This window comes from Bacillus rossius, chromosome 3 (assembly GCF_032445375.1).
Source record: "Bacillus rossius redtenbacheri isolate Brsri chromosome 3, Brsri_v3, whole genome shotgun sequence".
NCBI lineage: Eukaryota > Metazoa > Arthropoda > Insecta > Phasmatodea > Bacillidae > Bacillus > Bacillus rossius.
Window position 1 is genome coordinate 26,587,157 of NC_086332.1, and position 14,609 is coordinate 26,601,765.

At 40.1% G+C, this 14,609-nt stretch overlaps 2 protein-coding genes across 3 annotated transcripts in view; one reads left to right on the forward strand and one right to left on the reverse strand.

The window, feature by feature from the left end:
* Nucleotides 1-11,167, forward strand: part of LOC134530412 (venom allergen 5-like) — a 131,915-nt gene extending 120,748 nt beyond the window's left edge. For both annotated transcript variants that reach the window (XM_063365216.1, XM_063365215.1), the window contains exons 4-8: nucleotides 1,388-1,546; nucleotides 2,884-2,965; nucleotides 5,267-5,405; nucleotides 8,077-8,309; nucleotides 10,264-11,167. In XM_063365216.1, coding sequence (XP_063221286.1) covers nucleotides 1,388-1,546; nucleotides 2,884-2,965; nucleotides 5,267-5,405; nucleotides 8,077-8,309; nucleotides 10,264-10,391 — 741 coding nt within the window. In that variant the 3' untranslated portion in view covers nucleotides 10,392-11,167. The remainder of the gene's footprint in view (nucleotides 1-1,387; nucleotides 1,547-2,883; nucleotides 2,966-5,266; nucleotides 5,406-8,076; nucleotides 8,310-10,263) is intronic.
* The window catches only part of LOC134530414 (Kv channel-interacting protein 1-like), a 286,452-nt gene that overhangs the window by 221,416 nt on the left and 50,427 nt on the right, over nucleotides 1-14,609 (reverse strand). The window lies entirely within an intron of this gene.

The window sequence follows — 14,609 nt, forward strand, 5'->3', positions numbered from 1 at the left end:
TTATTTCCCAAAATGTGTGAATTTTGGACATATCGTATATTTTAGTGCTGTATGCCACTATAAAGAACGTCAGACGGTGGTTACGTTTAGGGTTAAGAGTGAATTTTGACTAAAAGTGGACATAGTATCCTAAATGGAAAATAAAAGTATATATATTTATAAGGATTTGTTTTGTGTTCGGTACTGTTAGTATTGTTTAATAGTTAACACGAAGCAACCAGCAGGATGAGCATTGTCGGAAGTGTACCACTACTTGCAGGCAGTGCAGTGACACGACTGACGTGGTTGACGGGAAGCCTACGATTCACGCCGAGTATTCGACATGCCCGAACATTGCCGAATACTTGCCTTCGGGTGTCTTCGGAATTCTTTTGTTCAGATGTAAAAAACGTACCACCAGGGGCGCTTGCGTCCCTGGTCACTAAATCCAGTACTGGAAAACTGGAAAAGCGGACCACGAGTCCAAGTGCCCAACCCCCGCATGGTAGACTCTTTTCTACTCTGTCCAACACTTCATCCAGACCATCCTCTGTCTCCTGTAAATTCCTACACGTAATGCATGCCAATTTGCATCCCGCATGAATGTGCCCAGGGTTTTCCCTGTGTCTATGCAGGTTTTACCTGGGCCCAACCTATCTCTAGTTATAGTCTAGATTTAAGAGTGAGGGGAGTTAGTCATGGCGCCAATCGCTGCCATGGCTGGCCAATCCCCTCCTAGCACATGATGCATGCGACCCTCTCCTTGCATGGCTAATCCCAGCATGACTAGGCGTATAGGCTTCGGCCTGAGACGCACCTAGGTCCCTCCCTAACCCGGACCCCTCCAAAATACACTTAGTTTTAGTTAGGTTAGGAAAAAAAAAAAAAAATGTAAAAACGTCTGTTTTAAATGCCGGACATAAACAAATAAAGGTAGTAAGTTTCATAACAATAATACAAATTAAGCCATTAAAACCAAGGCTAATATTTGAGTAATATACGTCACATTCTTATCTTCTACATTCGTCTTGCAGTGTCATCAAATTAAAATGCGATGTAATTAACTTGAATTATCAGTTAAGTATTAATTAAAATGGTCGATTAGGTCAGGTCAGTTACATTATAAATACTTCCAAACTAAGCGTAAATTAAAAATAATATAAATTAATTCTAATGGTGGTTTAGTTTTAAGTATTTGTAATGTAACTGACCTGACCTAACAAACCGGGACAAAGAATGAACAGTAGGAACTTGCGTTGTTTTTTTTTACTTATTACTTGCGCAACAATATCCAAATAACAAGTAAAACATTCGGTGATGTTCGGGAATGTCGAATACTCGGCGTGGATCGTGGGCTTCCCGTGGTTTGACGACGGCAACTGACGGTCGACGCGCGCCGCGTGTGCAGGGCGCCCCTGGCGGCAAGTGCCTCGACTACCAGAACGCCTCGCTCAACGACAAGGAGAGACAGGACATCCTGCACATACACAACTCCATCAGGATGGACATCGCCAACGGCAACGTCAACCTCAGTTCGCATCTGCAGGCGGCCGACATGATGCAGCTGGTCGGTGATTGGCTGTTGCGTGGAGCAGGGCCGCCTTACTTACTGCACAATTTCTCAAACTCCACAATATTACAAATAACAAATAAGTATAATTATAAATAAATAGAGTCCTACTCATCCGAACTAATTATGGCCAAGACCTGTTCGTATTACCCTATCATTAGGGACCGGAAAAATTCGCGGATTCATTTCGTGAAATGCTACACTTCAAATAATTATACCTGACTGCTGCTTCTGACATTGGTTCACTGTTAATCTGGAGTAATTAGGGCCAATTAGAGATCCTCACTCGTAGAAGTGTCGAATCACAGGCCGCCCAGTCGAGACGACTCACAAGTCAACAGCCAATGATCAGTTGACATTTGCCCGAATGTGTAGAGGATAGTGGAGTCTATCCTGGAGGTCGTTGAGCCCGCGAATTTTTCCGGTCTCTACCTATTAGGCCAAATTATTGCCATAGTGTAACAGCGAGTAATATAATACATATCTGTAATCATTTAGTTATCACGTAACGCAGGCAATAACATTTTTTTAATGCACGTTATAACCAAACATGTGATAATTGGGTCAAGACATCAAAAATAATTTTTTTTAATTTAAAAATATATATTTTAATAAATAGTTTTATACACAAAACATGTTCGGATTAGTTGGATTTTCGAATTTGCAGAGGATTCCTCATGGAGTCAATGAAGCCCATAAACAGGACCGTTGCCACGACAGGCAACGACCGGTGTCATTGCCTCTTCTCAGTGTGGCGTCAAAACATCCACTCAAACATTTTTTAATGGACTAAATCAGAATATAAACGTGTGTTTAAAAAATGGCAAAACCAGCTGTTTTCACCTCTTGGCTTCGACCGTGTCGTCAATAATCCAGCCTTTTTTTCCATCCCGATAACAAAAGCAGTCCGGGTTCGATTCCCGGCGTGGGAAGCGTGGCGAGTAGTGTACGCCCTTTTCACCGCCCCATTCGTTCCGTCAACACCCCACTAGCATCTCATCACCTTCTATCCGACTCTGAGTACCTCGGTGGCTACAAGACGTTAAGCTAAATAAATATTAATTTTCGTTTCGATCATTGGTTCGTAGTGAATATTCACCAGGAATCCATGCCACGTGGAGAATAATTCACTGCAAAATCGATGCAAGTCACTTAAACGCCAGTGAACTTTAGTTCGCTGGAATACACTGGAGGCATTCTCGGAGAAGTTAGGGTGTTTTTGGAGCAGTTGAAAGGGCTTCGCGTGTGGAGTAGGCTCGGTCGGGCCGGGGCCCGAGAGCGAGGGCGCAGTGCGCTACCACTGCGCGCTGGAGAGCAGGCGGTGTGCCCCCCAGGTGTGGGACGACGAGTTGGCGGCCGTGGCCCAGGTGTGGGCAGACCAGTGCTCCTACCAGCACGACTCCTGCCGCCGAGTGGGTGAGTTCCCGCCGCTCACCACCTCCTCTGTTTCAAGTGAAACTTCTCTGGGCGCGATGAGAGAGACACGCAGGGAGTAAAATTTCAAGGCCAAATTTTAATGCAACATTTTTGTGAAACACGTTTGTGAAGCGAAAAGTAAATAGAATAGGTACTCGGCCAAAGATACATAAATAGAGCACTATGCCATATAAGTTTCTGGGCTTGTTTCTATTCTCCTCTTTGTGCGATGATTCGTCCCCCGCCAAAAAAAAAATGAACCGAGATGGACAGATAAACGGTAGAATTAAGACAAATAGTGTGCGCATGCGCTTGTTTCACAAATAGATACAGGTCTATGCAATCCCGTCACTGTGGGTGTCTTGAATTTTTTTTATCTGCTACCAGCACGCTCGCGTTCCTCTTTGTTCAACCAGCAGCGTTGAGAGCGCTGTTAAGACAGTCCCTGCATTTCCCGCATATGAATTTCATGTTTCGTTCAGAGATTTGGCGTGTTCTGATTAGCAGAATTGTTTGAAGAAACTGCAAGAAGCGCAGTTTTTCTTTATGGTGTATTACAACAGTAAATAATATTTATTGTTAATTAATCATTATTGATAGATCAGTAATCATTGATATACTGAGCAGTTATTTTTAAATGAGTAATAAATTTCTTAAATAATGTTTTCTTAGAAGATTGTCTTATTTATTTTTGTCTGTCTGTCTCTCTCTCTCTATCTGTCGTTTTACCTTTTACGATATACTTATTAGTCGAGGTTTGGTCTGTCAAATAAGTTTCACTTCTATCATGTGTACTGAGTTGTTTACACGCGCTGTTTTTTTTTTTTTTTATAATTTGAGTGTTAGGTAGAAGGACAAGAACAAAAAGACACTATATTAATTTCAACCGTTTTTATAACACGACAATATATATTTTTTGTCGTTTATTATTGAAAATGTTCTTATGCTAAGTCAGAGATAACATATTTGGAGATTTACGGAAAACATAACATAGTACCTTTTAACAGAATTACCAGCCAAACTCCAATAATAAATTATAAACTATTCTTCAATATACAAAAAATTATCGGCTAAAAATAGTTGAAACCAAGATAGCGGCTTTCTCTTAATGTAACCAACCCCCCCCCCCCTCCCCTTTTCCTTTGTTTCCCCATCAATACGCTTAACGCAGGACGTGGTCACGCCTCATGCACGTATTACCACACAGATACTGCGTGAAGCTACTTTTTGTACATCTGGTAGTCTGCGCCATGTTTGCAGGACACCCCCAACATTGGGTGAAGTTGTGTTCGCATTGTATTGAGGATACTGGGTTCAAACGATTTTATTTTACGACAGTGACTGTGATCGAAAATTGAAATTCTAATTTACACTTACTAACTTTCATCAGGCCTAGTCAAGCACCATTTAATTGATGTTTTGGGTGCTGCAGTAAAGCGATGGTGATGTGGAAAGTGTCTTCAGCTTCGTTACCTCAAGCAATCTCATGTCGGTTTCTAACTCCATGGCATGACGTCTCGTTGACAGTGAGCTCATTAATGCCGATACTGACCAGAGATTGTTGAGAAGGAATCGGCTATGGCTTAATTTAATGAACCACTCCAGCATTTTCCTGGAATGATTTCGGTAAAACGTGGAGAACATAGCTGTAGCGGCATTCGATCCCGGGTCATCTGCAATGCGAGGCCAGTGTCTAAAAACTTCGTTACCTCGCTCAACCAACCCCGTCTATGAGTTAATGGCAGCGTCATTGCGAAAACTATCGCTTACAAATTCATCAGTGCCAGTGATGGACACGATTCATGTAAAACAATTATCGAGCTGTCGATTTTTGCCTGTAAGCGATGTGTAGATTCTCTCCCAAACACAATACAATATTATTAAAGCAGACAAAAAAAATATCATAGGTTCAACTTCTAGATTATATTTATAGAAATATATTACAAAAGAAAAATATATATTTTTTTTAATTTTGTGTGCAGAATAGGATCTTTTTTCTCTGCGAGTGAATTTAATGACAACTGAGGTCAAATTTAAGGGTCAATGACAAAGTTAAAGATCAAAGTCATCCTAGACATGGCATCACAATCCAAGATGGCGGTTGGCACCTCATGCACCTCAACCTGAAGCCTGTCCCCGGAGCCCCTTTTATATAATAAAGTATTTTTGTCACTTGGGCATTACTTCTATTTCTTCAAAAACGAACTACATACAATATACGGAGATGCATGGGAATTTTATTAAGCGCAACAATTGTTGGTGATGTTTTCCGAGTACATTGGGCTGTTCGCAATTTTCTAGGTAGGTTCGAGGTCGGACAGAACGTGGCTATGAGGACAGGCAGAACACAGTTTCCGGCAGAAGATATGTACCGAAACATTGACATGTGGTTCGAAGAAGTGGAGAAGTTGGCACCAAATATCATCGACGAATACACTTCGTGAGTGATTCCTGCCATTATATTTATCATAAATAATCACGCACCGTAAAAGATGCGTAACAACAATATGAATTTGCTTTATCCCAAGAAATATGATAATAACTGTACACATTGGCCATAAACTAGATGTTATTAGAAACTCGTGTTAGGGAATGTAAACCATCTATTTTGGATTCATTTAATCGTAACTGATAATAAGTTTCTGAGGGTTAATCTCTCGCTTGAAATGAAAGTCAAACGTGCATTTTAAATGCCAAGGTTTTGCCTGTGGCCTGAGTGGGCTCGTTCTGAAGGCTTCAAACTAAATTGTAAGGAATAATCCAAGCTGTATGAACCCTATCAGTTGCACATGGTTTCAATGTTTGCCCCACGGATCCTCAGGGCTATAATCGTTAATGTCACGCTCATGTGGAAAGGGTCGTGGGTTAAATCAAGCACCTCGGGATCACTCTGATTAATGACTACTTTGTTAAATTCCAGATAGTCCGGAGCTGACTGAAATCGTTGGATAACCCTTCACCTTATCACTCTGTATAACCATTCTACTTAAAATTCAACCAAACAATCAAAATACAGTCCATTCCAACTTATCTGGACAATTTTTTAGTAAACCTTTGAGAAATGTAATTGCCAGGTTATAAATATGGACCACTAACAAATATTTTGTTAGAAATACTCGCAATGACATTGGACATTCACAGACTATCCTTGGGTGTACAAATAAGTAGTCAATTTAGAATGTTGTAGTCACCTGAGTAAAATTCAATTCAAACCTTAGGCAGGCTGTATTAAACACAGGTTCTTCATCTAGTGTAAAAGAAACAAAGGGATTTATGTTTATGACAAATTGGTAGTTTATATTAAATGACACATGCAATAAATTATAAGTCAATACGCTTGTGGGAATTTCGAACAACCCACCTGGAGGAATAATATTGAGAGTGTACTTTAATAAGGGCTTTGAAAAGTGTCCAAGTTAACGTTTATTTATTTGTTTAACAGGATATTGTGTCACATAGATGTGCGCAGTGGCTAAAGGCAACGAGACCTCCAATATAACATTATATTAATAATGTATTTCTGTACCCCTTATAGCATTAGCTTTCCAAGGTTAACCAGTTCGAGTTACGAACTGATGTAGCGGATCTTTGCTTCACCAAACGTTTTGTAATGCAGAGTCCTGCATCCTTCGTAAGCGTGGGAAATTGTTGAGGAGTTTTTCTAGAAAAACGTTTTACTCAATTTCAAAGCCACACACCTGAGCATTATTAGGTACTCACTTCAACCTATCACATAACTCTGGAATACCAAGATAAGGACCTACAATTCTCCAAGATAACAAACAGATTACCGCTCTGTAAACGCCTTATCACCTCTCCTCCTAGTACTGATCTTGTTAAATTATTCTAGGAGCAATACTTTGCCTCATGGCTATACAGCGGAGTACCACTGCTATTTTGAAGAGGGTAATCCCGGGAGCCAGCCTAACTGTTGCCCTTTATTCAAATTCCTTTTGGACTTTCTCCTGGAACAATCTATCCAATTTGAGCCTCCATGAAACAGCCAATTTCATTCAATTATTTGTCAATAACAAACAACCATTTCTATAGTTTTCATAAATGAAGGGCGGAGCGTGTATGAAACAGTCCTTGTGCATACTTTGATGAGGCCATACTGCAGCCTCCATACTACGGAAACTGTTGCCGTATCCCGAGAGATATCCACCCCAGCAACCGCATGGACCTCATCGCAATCATTTGTAAAATTACGGTTTCGTCTCAAATATCCACTCAAGTCCTTCTGATGCTCTGTAGCATCCATGCTAGTCCCATGCCCAATGCATGAGGACACGCCAATAATTCTGATACCTACCACATTTGGTCATATCTTGATTAAATAAATCCCATGTATAAAGAATAAATTGGAATTACACTATTTTGTAAAAATTATTGTTACCAAAAGTACGCTAACCATAATTATGTAATGCTTGTGCTTTCATTTCGTCAAAATTATTGAGAACTATTTCCAGCCTATCAAAACATTCAACCATAGAGTATTTCAATTCCTCAGTGTTCAATTGTAGGCTGTTCCTTGCAAGCAGGTGTCTGCCAGTGATATCCACGTAAGGGAAATTAATCCTGCCACCGCCTTCTACCACACGTAAAGACGCTAAAGACCGCACGCTTTATGCCCTTCTCATCTTGCCCTGATATCTCTAGGATATCAGGGAAATCTCGCACTCATGAGCGATGAATTTCACGACAGCAAACTGCACCCCTCGCGTGGTATGACTGGGTTGGCGTGGCTTCCCAAACATAGTGAACGGATGCGGCGTTTCTTTGGAGGTGTCGGGGGAAGGGCTACAAAGAGAGTCCGAGGCAGTGGCCGCCTACCTGCAAACCACCTTCGCCTCAGCCACCAACACCTCCCTTTCATCAGACTCCTCCGATGACGAGGCTTCCCCCCCCCCTCTCACACCACGTCACCCTCCCCCCCACTCCCCGACACACCCCAACTTCCCCCTGGTCACCCACCCGGCAGTGTTGCCACCCGACCGGGGTTCGACTCGGAGAACTGCGCGTCTTTGGGGACTCGTCAGACCGCCCAGAGAGCCCGTGGGCCGGCCGAAGTGGGCGGCTGCTGGTGACTCGAGTCACGCCGGGGGCCGCAGGTCGGAGAGCGACCACTTCACGCAGCTGGCGTGGGCGGCGACGGGCGCCGTGGGCTGCGGGGCCAGCATCTACCGCAGCGGCGAGGCGGAGTACACGGAGCTGCTGGTGTGCAACTACGGGCCGTCGGGCAACCGGCCCTCCCTGCCCGTGTACAAGACGGGCGCGCCCTGCTCCGCCTGCCCCCAGGACACGTCCTGCAGCCGCGAGTACCAGGGCCTCTGCTTCTCCCCAGGCGCGTGGCATCGTCACTTACTACACCAGAGACCGGGAAAATTCCCGGATTCATTTCGCGATAGGCTGAAATTCAAACACGTGTACAATATTCTGCTGGTTCTGCTATTGGCTCGCGGTTTAACTGGAGCTCTCTGGGACAATGAGAGACTATCGACCAAAGAAGCGTCGAATTTCCAAGCCACCCAGTGGAGACGCCTCACAATTTAGCATCCAATGAACACGCGTGTTTACTTGAGAAGTTTAGAGGATAATGGATGGCTATCCTAGAGGTCATTGAATCCACGAATTTTTCCGGTCCCTTCTTATTACATTTTCAACATCATTTACAACAAGTTGGTCAGAGAGTACAAAACTCGCGAAAGAAAACAGGTGTAGGATTGGTAATAGCCTCTTTAAGCTGCCTACAAATTTACAAAAAAATTACAAATAATTACTAAAACTAAAGGAAACTTTAAACCTTTACCTATTTATATTATATTTATGTAAAATGAACAAATGCTTTTTATAAGTTTCTACTATAATTTCATTAATTAAAAAGATGTATAACAATTAAATCAACGATTGTAATTAGAAATGTATTAATGCTCCCAGAGAAAAGTAAAACCAACTTAAATATTAAAGGGAATTCATCATCAATAGTAAAATCATCCATCCGAAGTTTAGAATATTTTCTTTCATTAATATTACTTTGAGTACTTTTTTCCAGGTAAGTTAGCTAAAATTTTCGGACGCCAAAATTCTAAAGAAATCTAAAAAATGGTCTTATGAATCATGTGGATAAGTAAATTTATTTTCCGTTTAAACCATGTAGGATATTTATGAGTCGCGTAGTTGAACTGATTTTACTTCTAAACATACAAGTTATTGCAGCTCTAATGTATCTATATGTATAATATTTTAATATCATATACTCTTAAGTTCCTTAGATGGGTATATTTGTTTTCCAAAATACTCTTAAAATATGCCTTTGAATTGTCATATATTAATGTATGTTTCTGAAACCGGTACAATTATGTGGGAAAGGTACCTTACATATTTAGTACCTTCCCTTTGTGTTAAACATTTCCATTAGGAAACGTAGAGACATAATGGGCCTGTGACAAATTTTCCATTTAGTTGTATTGGTTTAGAACTTCAATTCCCTTGTTTAAGGCCCTGCCACACTCTAAAACTTTTGCTTCCAACACCTTCCAATATGTTGTGTGAAACAAAGTTGGACGGTTATGACGTCGACGAAAACCTTACAAGCAAAGTCATGTTTGTTTGAAAAGTTAGATGACTTGAGTTTCCATCAAATATTTTGCATACAGGACGGGTTCTGAAGTATATTGGATGTTGGCAACAATCTTCCAGTCAAAGTCATGTCTTTCGAAAACGGAAATTATATTCGATCCCTTCACAACGTATCTTTAAAATGCCGAAGAAACACATGGGTGATTAAATACGTTATAAAAGGGAAAAATATAATACAATGTTACAATGAAGGTTTTATGCGAAATATATTTATGTGTAAAAATAAAATTAAGTTTTTATAAATTAAAAAAAATAATTGAATAATTATATTTATTATTTATACGGATATTATTGTGGGTTAAATTTATACATGTTTAAAAAATGTACAATTGCACAAATAGCATAACAAAATCAAAAAATTTCATCCAGCACTGTGGTTCATTCTTTAGTTTAATACTGATATTAAAGTTGAAAAGTTAAAGACAGGTGAGACCAAAAATAAACTTTTGATAGTGTGACATGATATAAAAACAAATTGATGTTGTTTGTTTTAAAATTCATTTGATGAAGAAAGTAAGAATTTATTTTCCGTCCAGTACTGCCCCCTGCAACTCTATTGTGGAATACAGTTGGGGGACAAACATCTGATAGTGCGACAGGGCCTTTGGAGGCTGCGCCAGCGGGGCCGGCGCTGATTGGCCCGCGCGCTGCTGTTGCAGAGTACTCGCGAGTGACGCGGGACCCCCCTGCCCTGGTCGGCGCCGCGGCAGTGGCGTGCGGGCGCGCGTTGCTGGTGGGGGTCTCCGCGGGCCTGGCGCTCGTCTGCGGCCCGACTCGCCGGCCCTGACGCCGCCAGCACTTCTGTGCTCGTCGCTGCGGTCTCCGCCTTTCCACGCGCGACTCTACAGCTTCAGATACCACTGCTGCATTGGCCGTCTAAGGAAAACTATCATATTTTTCAGCACATCCGTTTTTTAAATTTTTTTTGCAGACTTAAAGTATTTAGTGTTTCCAGAAATTAATGACACCTGAAAATAAATGGTCGATTACTCAACCCAAGCACATCCAAGTTATTTTTGTTATATAATTTAAGTTGTACAACCACCATATTTTGAAATTTAAAAAAAATCAAAAACTTTTTGTAAATAACATAATAAGAGTAACATAATAAATGTATTGATATATTCTTTTCCTAGGTCAACAAAAACTATTGTAAGAAAAACATATAATTTTAAGTGTGCATAAATACGTGTAAAGATTAGTTTCTCGTGTTTCATTACCCAATGCTTTAGTCACAATCCATATGAAAATATTCACACATGTTTATCGAAATTCTCTAAAAAAATAAAAACAAATTATAAAACTGGCATAGCGACATTGTGATTCTGGATTCAAGCCTAGAACTAAGGAATTGTTACTCGACCTCCACAGAATCGTCTTCGTTGGCTGTGTTTTATCGCTTTTATCGAAGGGCCCAGAGCGGAATTTCGCAGCTCTGAAAGAATACATTAGCTTTTTGGGAACAAGAAGATTTTCAGTGATCTGCCTGCAAGCATGTGCAGATATCTTTGCATAATCAATGGTGGAATATAATACGTAATAAAAATATAATTTGTATAACAACAGTGCATTTTTCTTTGGCATGCTATTATCATTTCAGTACGAATCGCATGCTATAAAATATTAAAATGTATGTATTTTTCTTGAATACATAATGTTATATCATAATGGCTCAGAAAATACACATGGATCGTATATTTCTTCATTTACTGGAATACTTTCTTTTCTTCGTCAACCCAGGAATAAAATTAAGTATAACGGATTACATTTTAAATTTAATTTAATGTTAAGGAATCTTCAGGCAAAATGAAGTCAATTTTTGAAATGTAATGTCATTGTTTTATAACTATCAGCTTGAGGTCAAGCAAAAAACATATGAATAGGTTTTAGTAAAATAAGGGTTCTAAATTTATGACACTTTGGTTAGGTATATCTTTCTTCATTTGGTATTAAATAGGAAGTTGATACATTCTTTAGGTCTTAATACGTGTAGTCAGTGTTTTACCATGAAGCTTTCATACGCATATCGAAAACTTTTAAGAGAGCCGTTTGCCAGAAATTATTTGTGAACCACTTCTATGGAAACGTGTTTTGTTACAGCAGGAAAATTATGTCTTAAATCTAATTTATGTTGCTTTTATTTATCATAATTTTCGTAGTATTCACACGGAATTTTTATTTCAACAGAACATATAAAACAACGTCCTCAGCTTTCTGAAGCTAACAGGAGATGTTTTAGCACTAATGAATAAATTCTACTTTAGTACCAGTTATTTTTAACGTGGATAAATTGGTGGCTGAGCGGTCAAATTCTGATTATTATTGAGGAGGAATCTCTGTTGAACGTCGTCGTCAGCATATGGGATTTCTAGGGGTATTCCCGTTTCCCTCGCCCATTCATTCCGATAATCCTCCGTTCTTACCTTATTAACTCTCGTCGTCTCTGCTGATCCAGGTATCGACGAGACGGTAACAAGTAGTTCTAGACTGCAAAGTTGAACAAGTTTAAGTCAAAAAAAAACTTTTCCTTTTGAGAGACTTTTTTAAATTCCTGACACTACACTGCAATCTATTCTGCACGTTTCGTGTCCAGTGTATTTATAAACGACATTTTTCAACACAACACATAGCTTAACTTCCAATGTTTTTATTAATATTCAATGTGTTACTTTTTTACTAATTACGCTAAAACAGTCTAGAATTAATTCATTCTGTTTCTAACGTGTGGGAGGTTACGTAAGTAAATAGTCTCGCGAATGTTGACTTCATGAAGGGTGGGTATAGTCAGGTTCCTGTGAAGCCAGAGAGCAGAGCGCGTGTCGCCAGCTATCCAGGCCAGTAGGGCTCATTCCTCTCGAAGGGCCAACAAAGAATTGTTCCAGCGACAGGGCGAGAGTGGTTCTGCCTGTCCCGTGTTCCCGCGGGAGAGAATGTGCGGCATGTGTCGGTGACGTGGGATGAACCTCTCCTCCCCCTCCTGCGACCACCCTCCCCCCCCCCTCCTACTGAACTCTGTGGAGGGGAAGGAGGCCCAGAACTCCGGGCAGCGCGCGCGCCGACTGGCGACAGGCAATCCATTCCGGTGCGAATTGAATAGTGATTGCTCGGGCCCCGACCCGCCTCGACCCCGCGCTTCTCCCCCCACCCTCCCAACACCGCCCCTGGTAATTGGCAACCCTCTCTCCTTCTACCCTACCCCCTCCCGAAACCCGGCCAGCGACACTTCGTCTAACAACCTGCGGTTTGTTTCGCGCGTCGTTGAACCTTCTGGCAGCCGGGCCGAACACTTCCTTGCACGGGGGAGAAGCTCCAGTTGCCGAGACTGAGACACAGTTTTCTGAAGAAGTTCTGGATCCTCCCGCTAGGTAGCGGCTTTAATAACATATTACTAACATAGCTACATTGATTGTGAGAGGTAAAGCGTAAGCTATTATTATAAGACAAACAAACTATTGAAAATTAATTCACTTTATTTGGTAGCCACATATTTTGTGGTGTGGCATGCCAGATAATTTTGCATCGCCTACTCATTTATAAAGAACATTCTTTTTTAGTTAAAAAACAGCATTAAGTGTTTTTCGCACTGTTTAAAACTCTTTCACTAAGCAATTAGTCGTCAAGTAGTAAAATTAACATTATAAACCTAAAACTTTAGATTTGAACCTCTAGACCGAGGTTTTTTTTTCTGCTGTTAGTTATGAGCCCACCCAACAGATAGCGTCACATGTCGCGCGAAACATGATTTCAGTTTCCACTGTAAGAGTCGCACTTCTATATCTCCCTCGTACTTTCATTCTGATGGGTTTCACGGGTAGCCAAAAAATAAATGCATTAATATATAGACCTCTGGTGTTGGCTTGGCTGGGCGCACACCAGGCAATAAAAACAGTGTTTATAGCGATCGTTTGAACGTGAACAATTTACCATTTGATAATTTACTATGTCCTGGTTAAATAGCCATACGTGTGCATTACTCGGCAGCAACAAAGGTATGCAATTGGTGGCTGATTGGCGGCTTGCGCCGGATTGCGAGTCAACACTGCTGCATCGTTCATCAAACTGACGCACGGGTCGGTCTCTTCACACGTCAATGAATAGTGCAAAAATATATTGCTGTAAAATTATTAAAATCGCGTAATAAAAACTTCTATAGTGACCAAATATTAGAACGTAATATGTTTCAATGAGATTATTTTACAATTGCATACTATAAAGTTTAAATGCGTTAAAATTAGCTTAAAATTGTAATATATTTGTCATTTTTAGATTTATTTACTATAGAAGTTTATCTTATTTTATTTGTTTATCAAATTTTAATAATTTCACAGCCAGTATATGTTTCACCGTATTGACAATTTCTGTGCATTCAGGTATCCGCGATGAAAATATCTGGCAGACGAAACAAACCCCATCGTAATTCTGTAAAGTCGATCAGATTTTATTATTGTTTTCATATTCACGTCCTTCATGCACGGTGTGACCTATCCAAACCTCTGAAATCAATATTTTAACTGTGTTTTTTTCCTTATCTCAATCGCACGTACGTCAGTGGCAAATTGATTTTGGATGTACCTGTGAAAGTGGGTTGGTGCATCCTATAATCAATGAAGGACGCGACAAAAAAAAATTGGTTGTCTGTAAAGTCGGTTTACGGACGATAGTTTAACGTGACAACGTCATAACAAAACATTGATGAAATGATTGCATACTTTCATGAATAAAACTGAATCATTTTTATTTTAATAATAAAAGAATAAATACATGAAATTAAACTAGTAATCAGATTTTTAAAATGCAAGAATAATTAACCTTTATTGCCGAAATTGTTGTTGTAATAAGCAATGAACACCACATTAACTTTTCACTTCACTTTATAAACAGTCGACGAAACAGTTCACGTGTAGATGACTTGTAATTAATTTTAAAAACTGGCGTTTAGCTATAAAGTTTAAATATAATTATGAAAAAGTTTTCATATAAATAAATTGTAATCAAATATACTTAT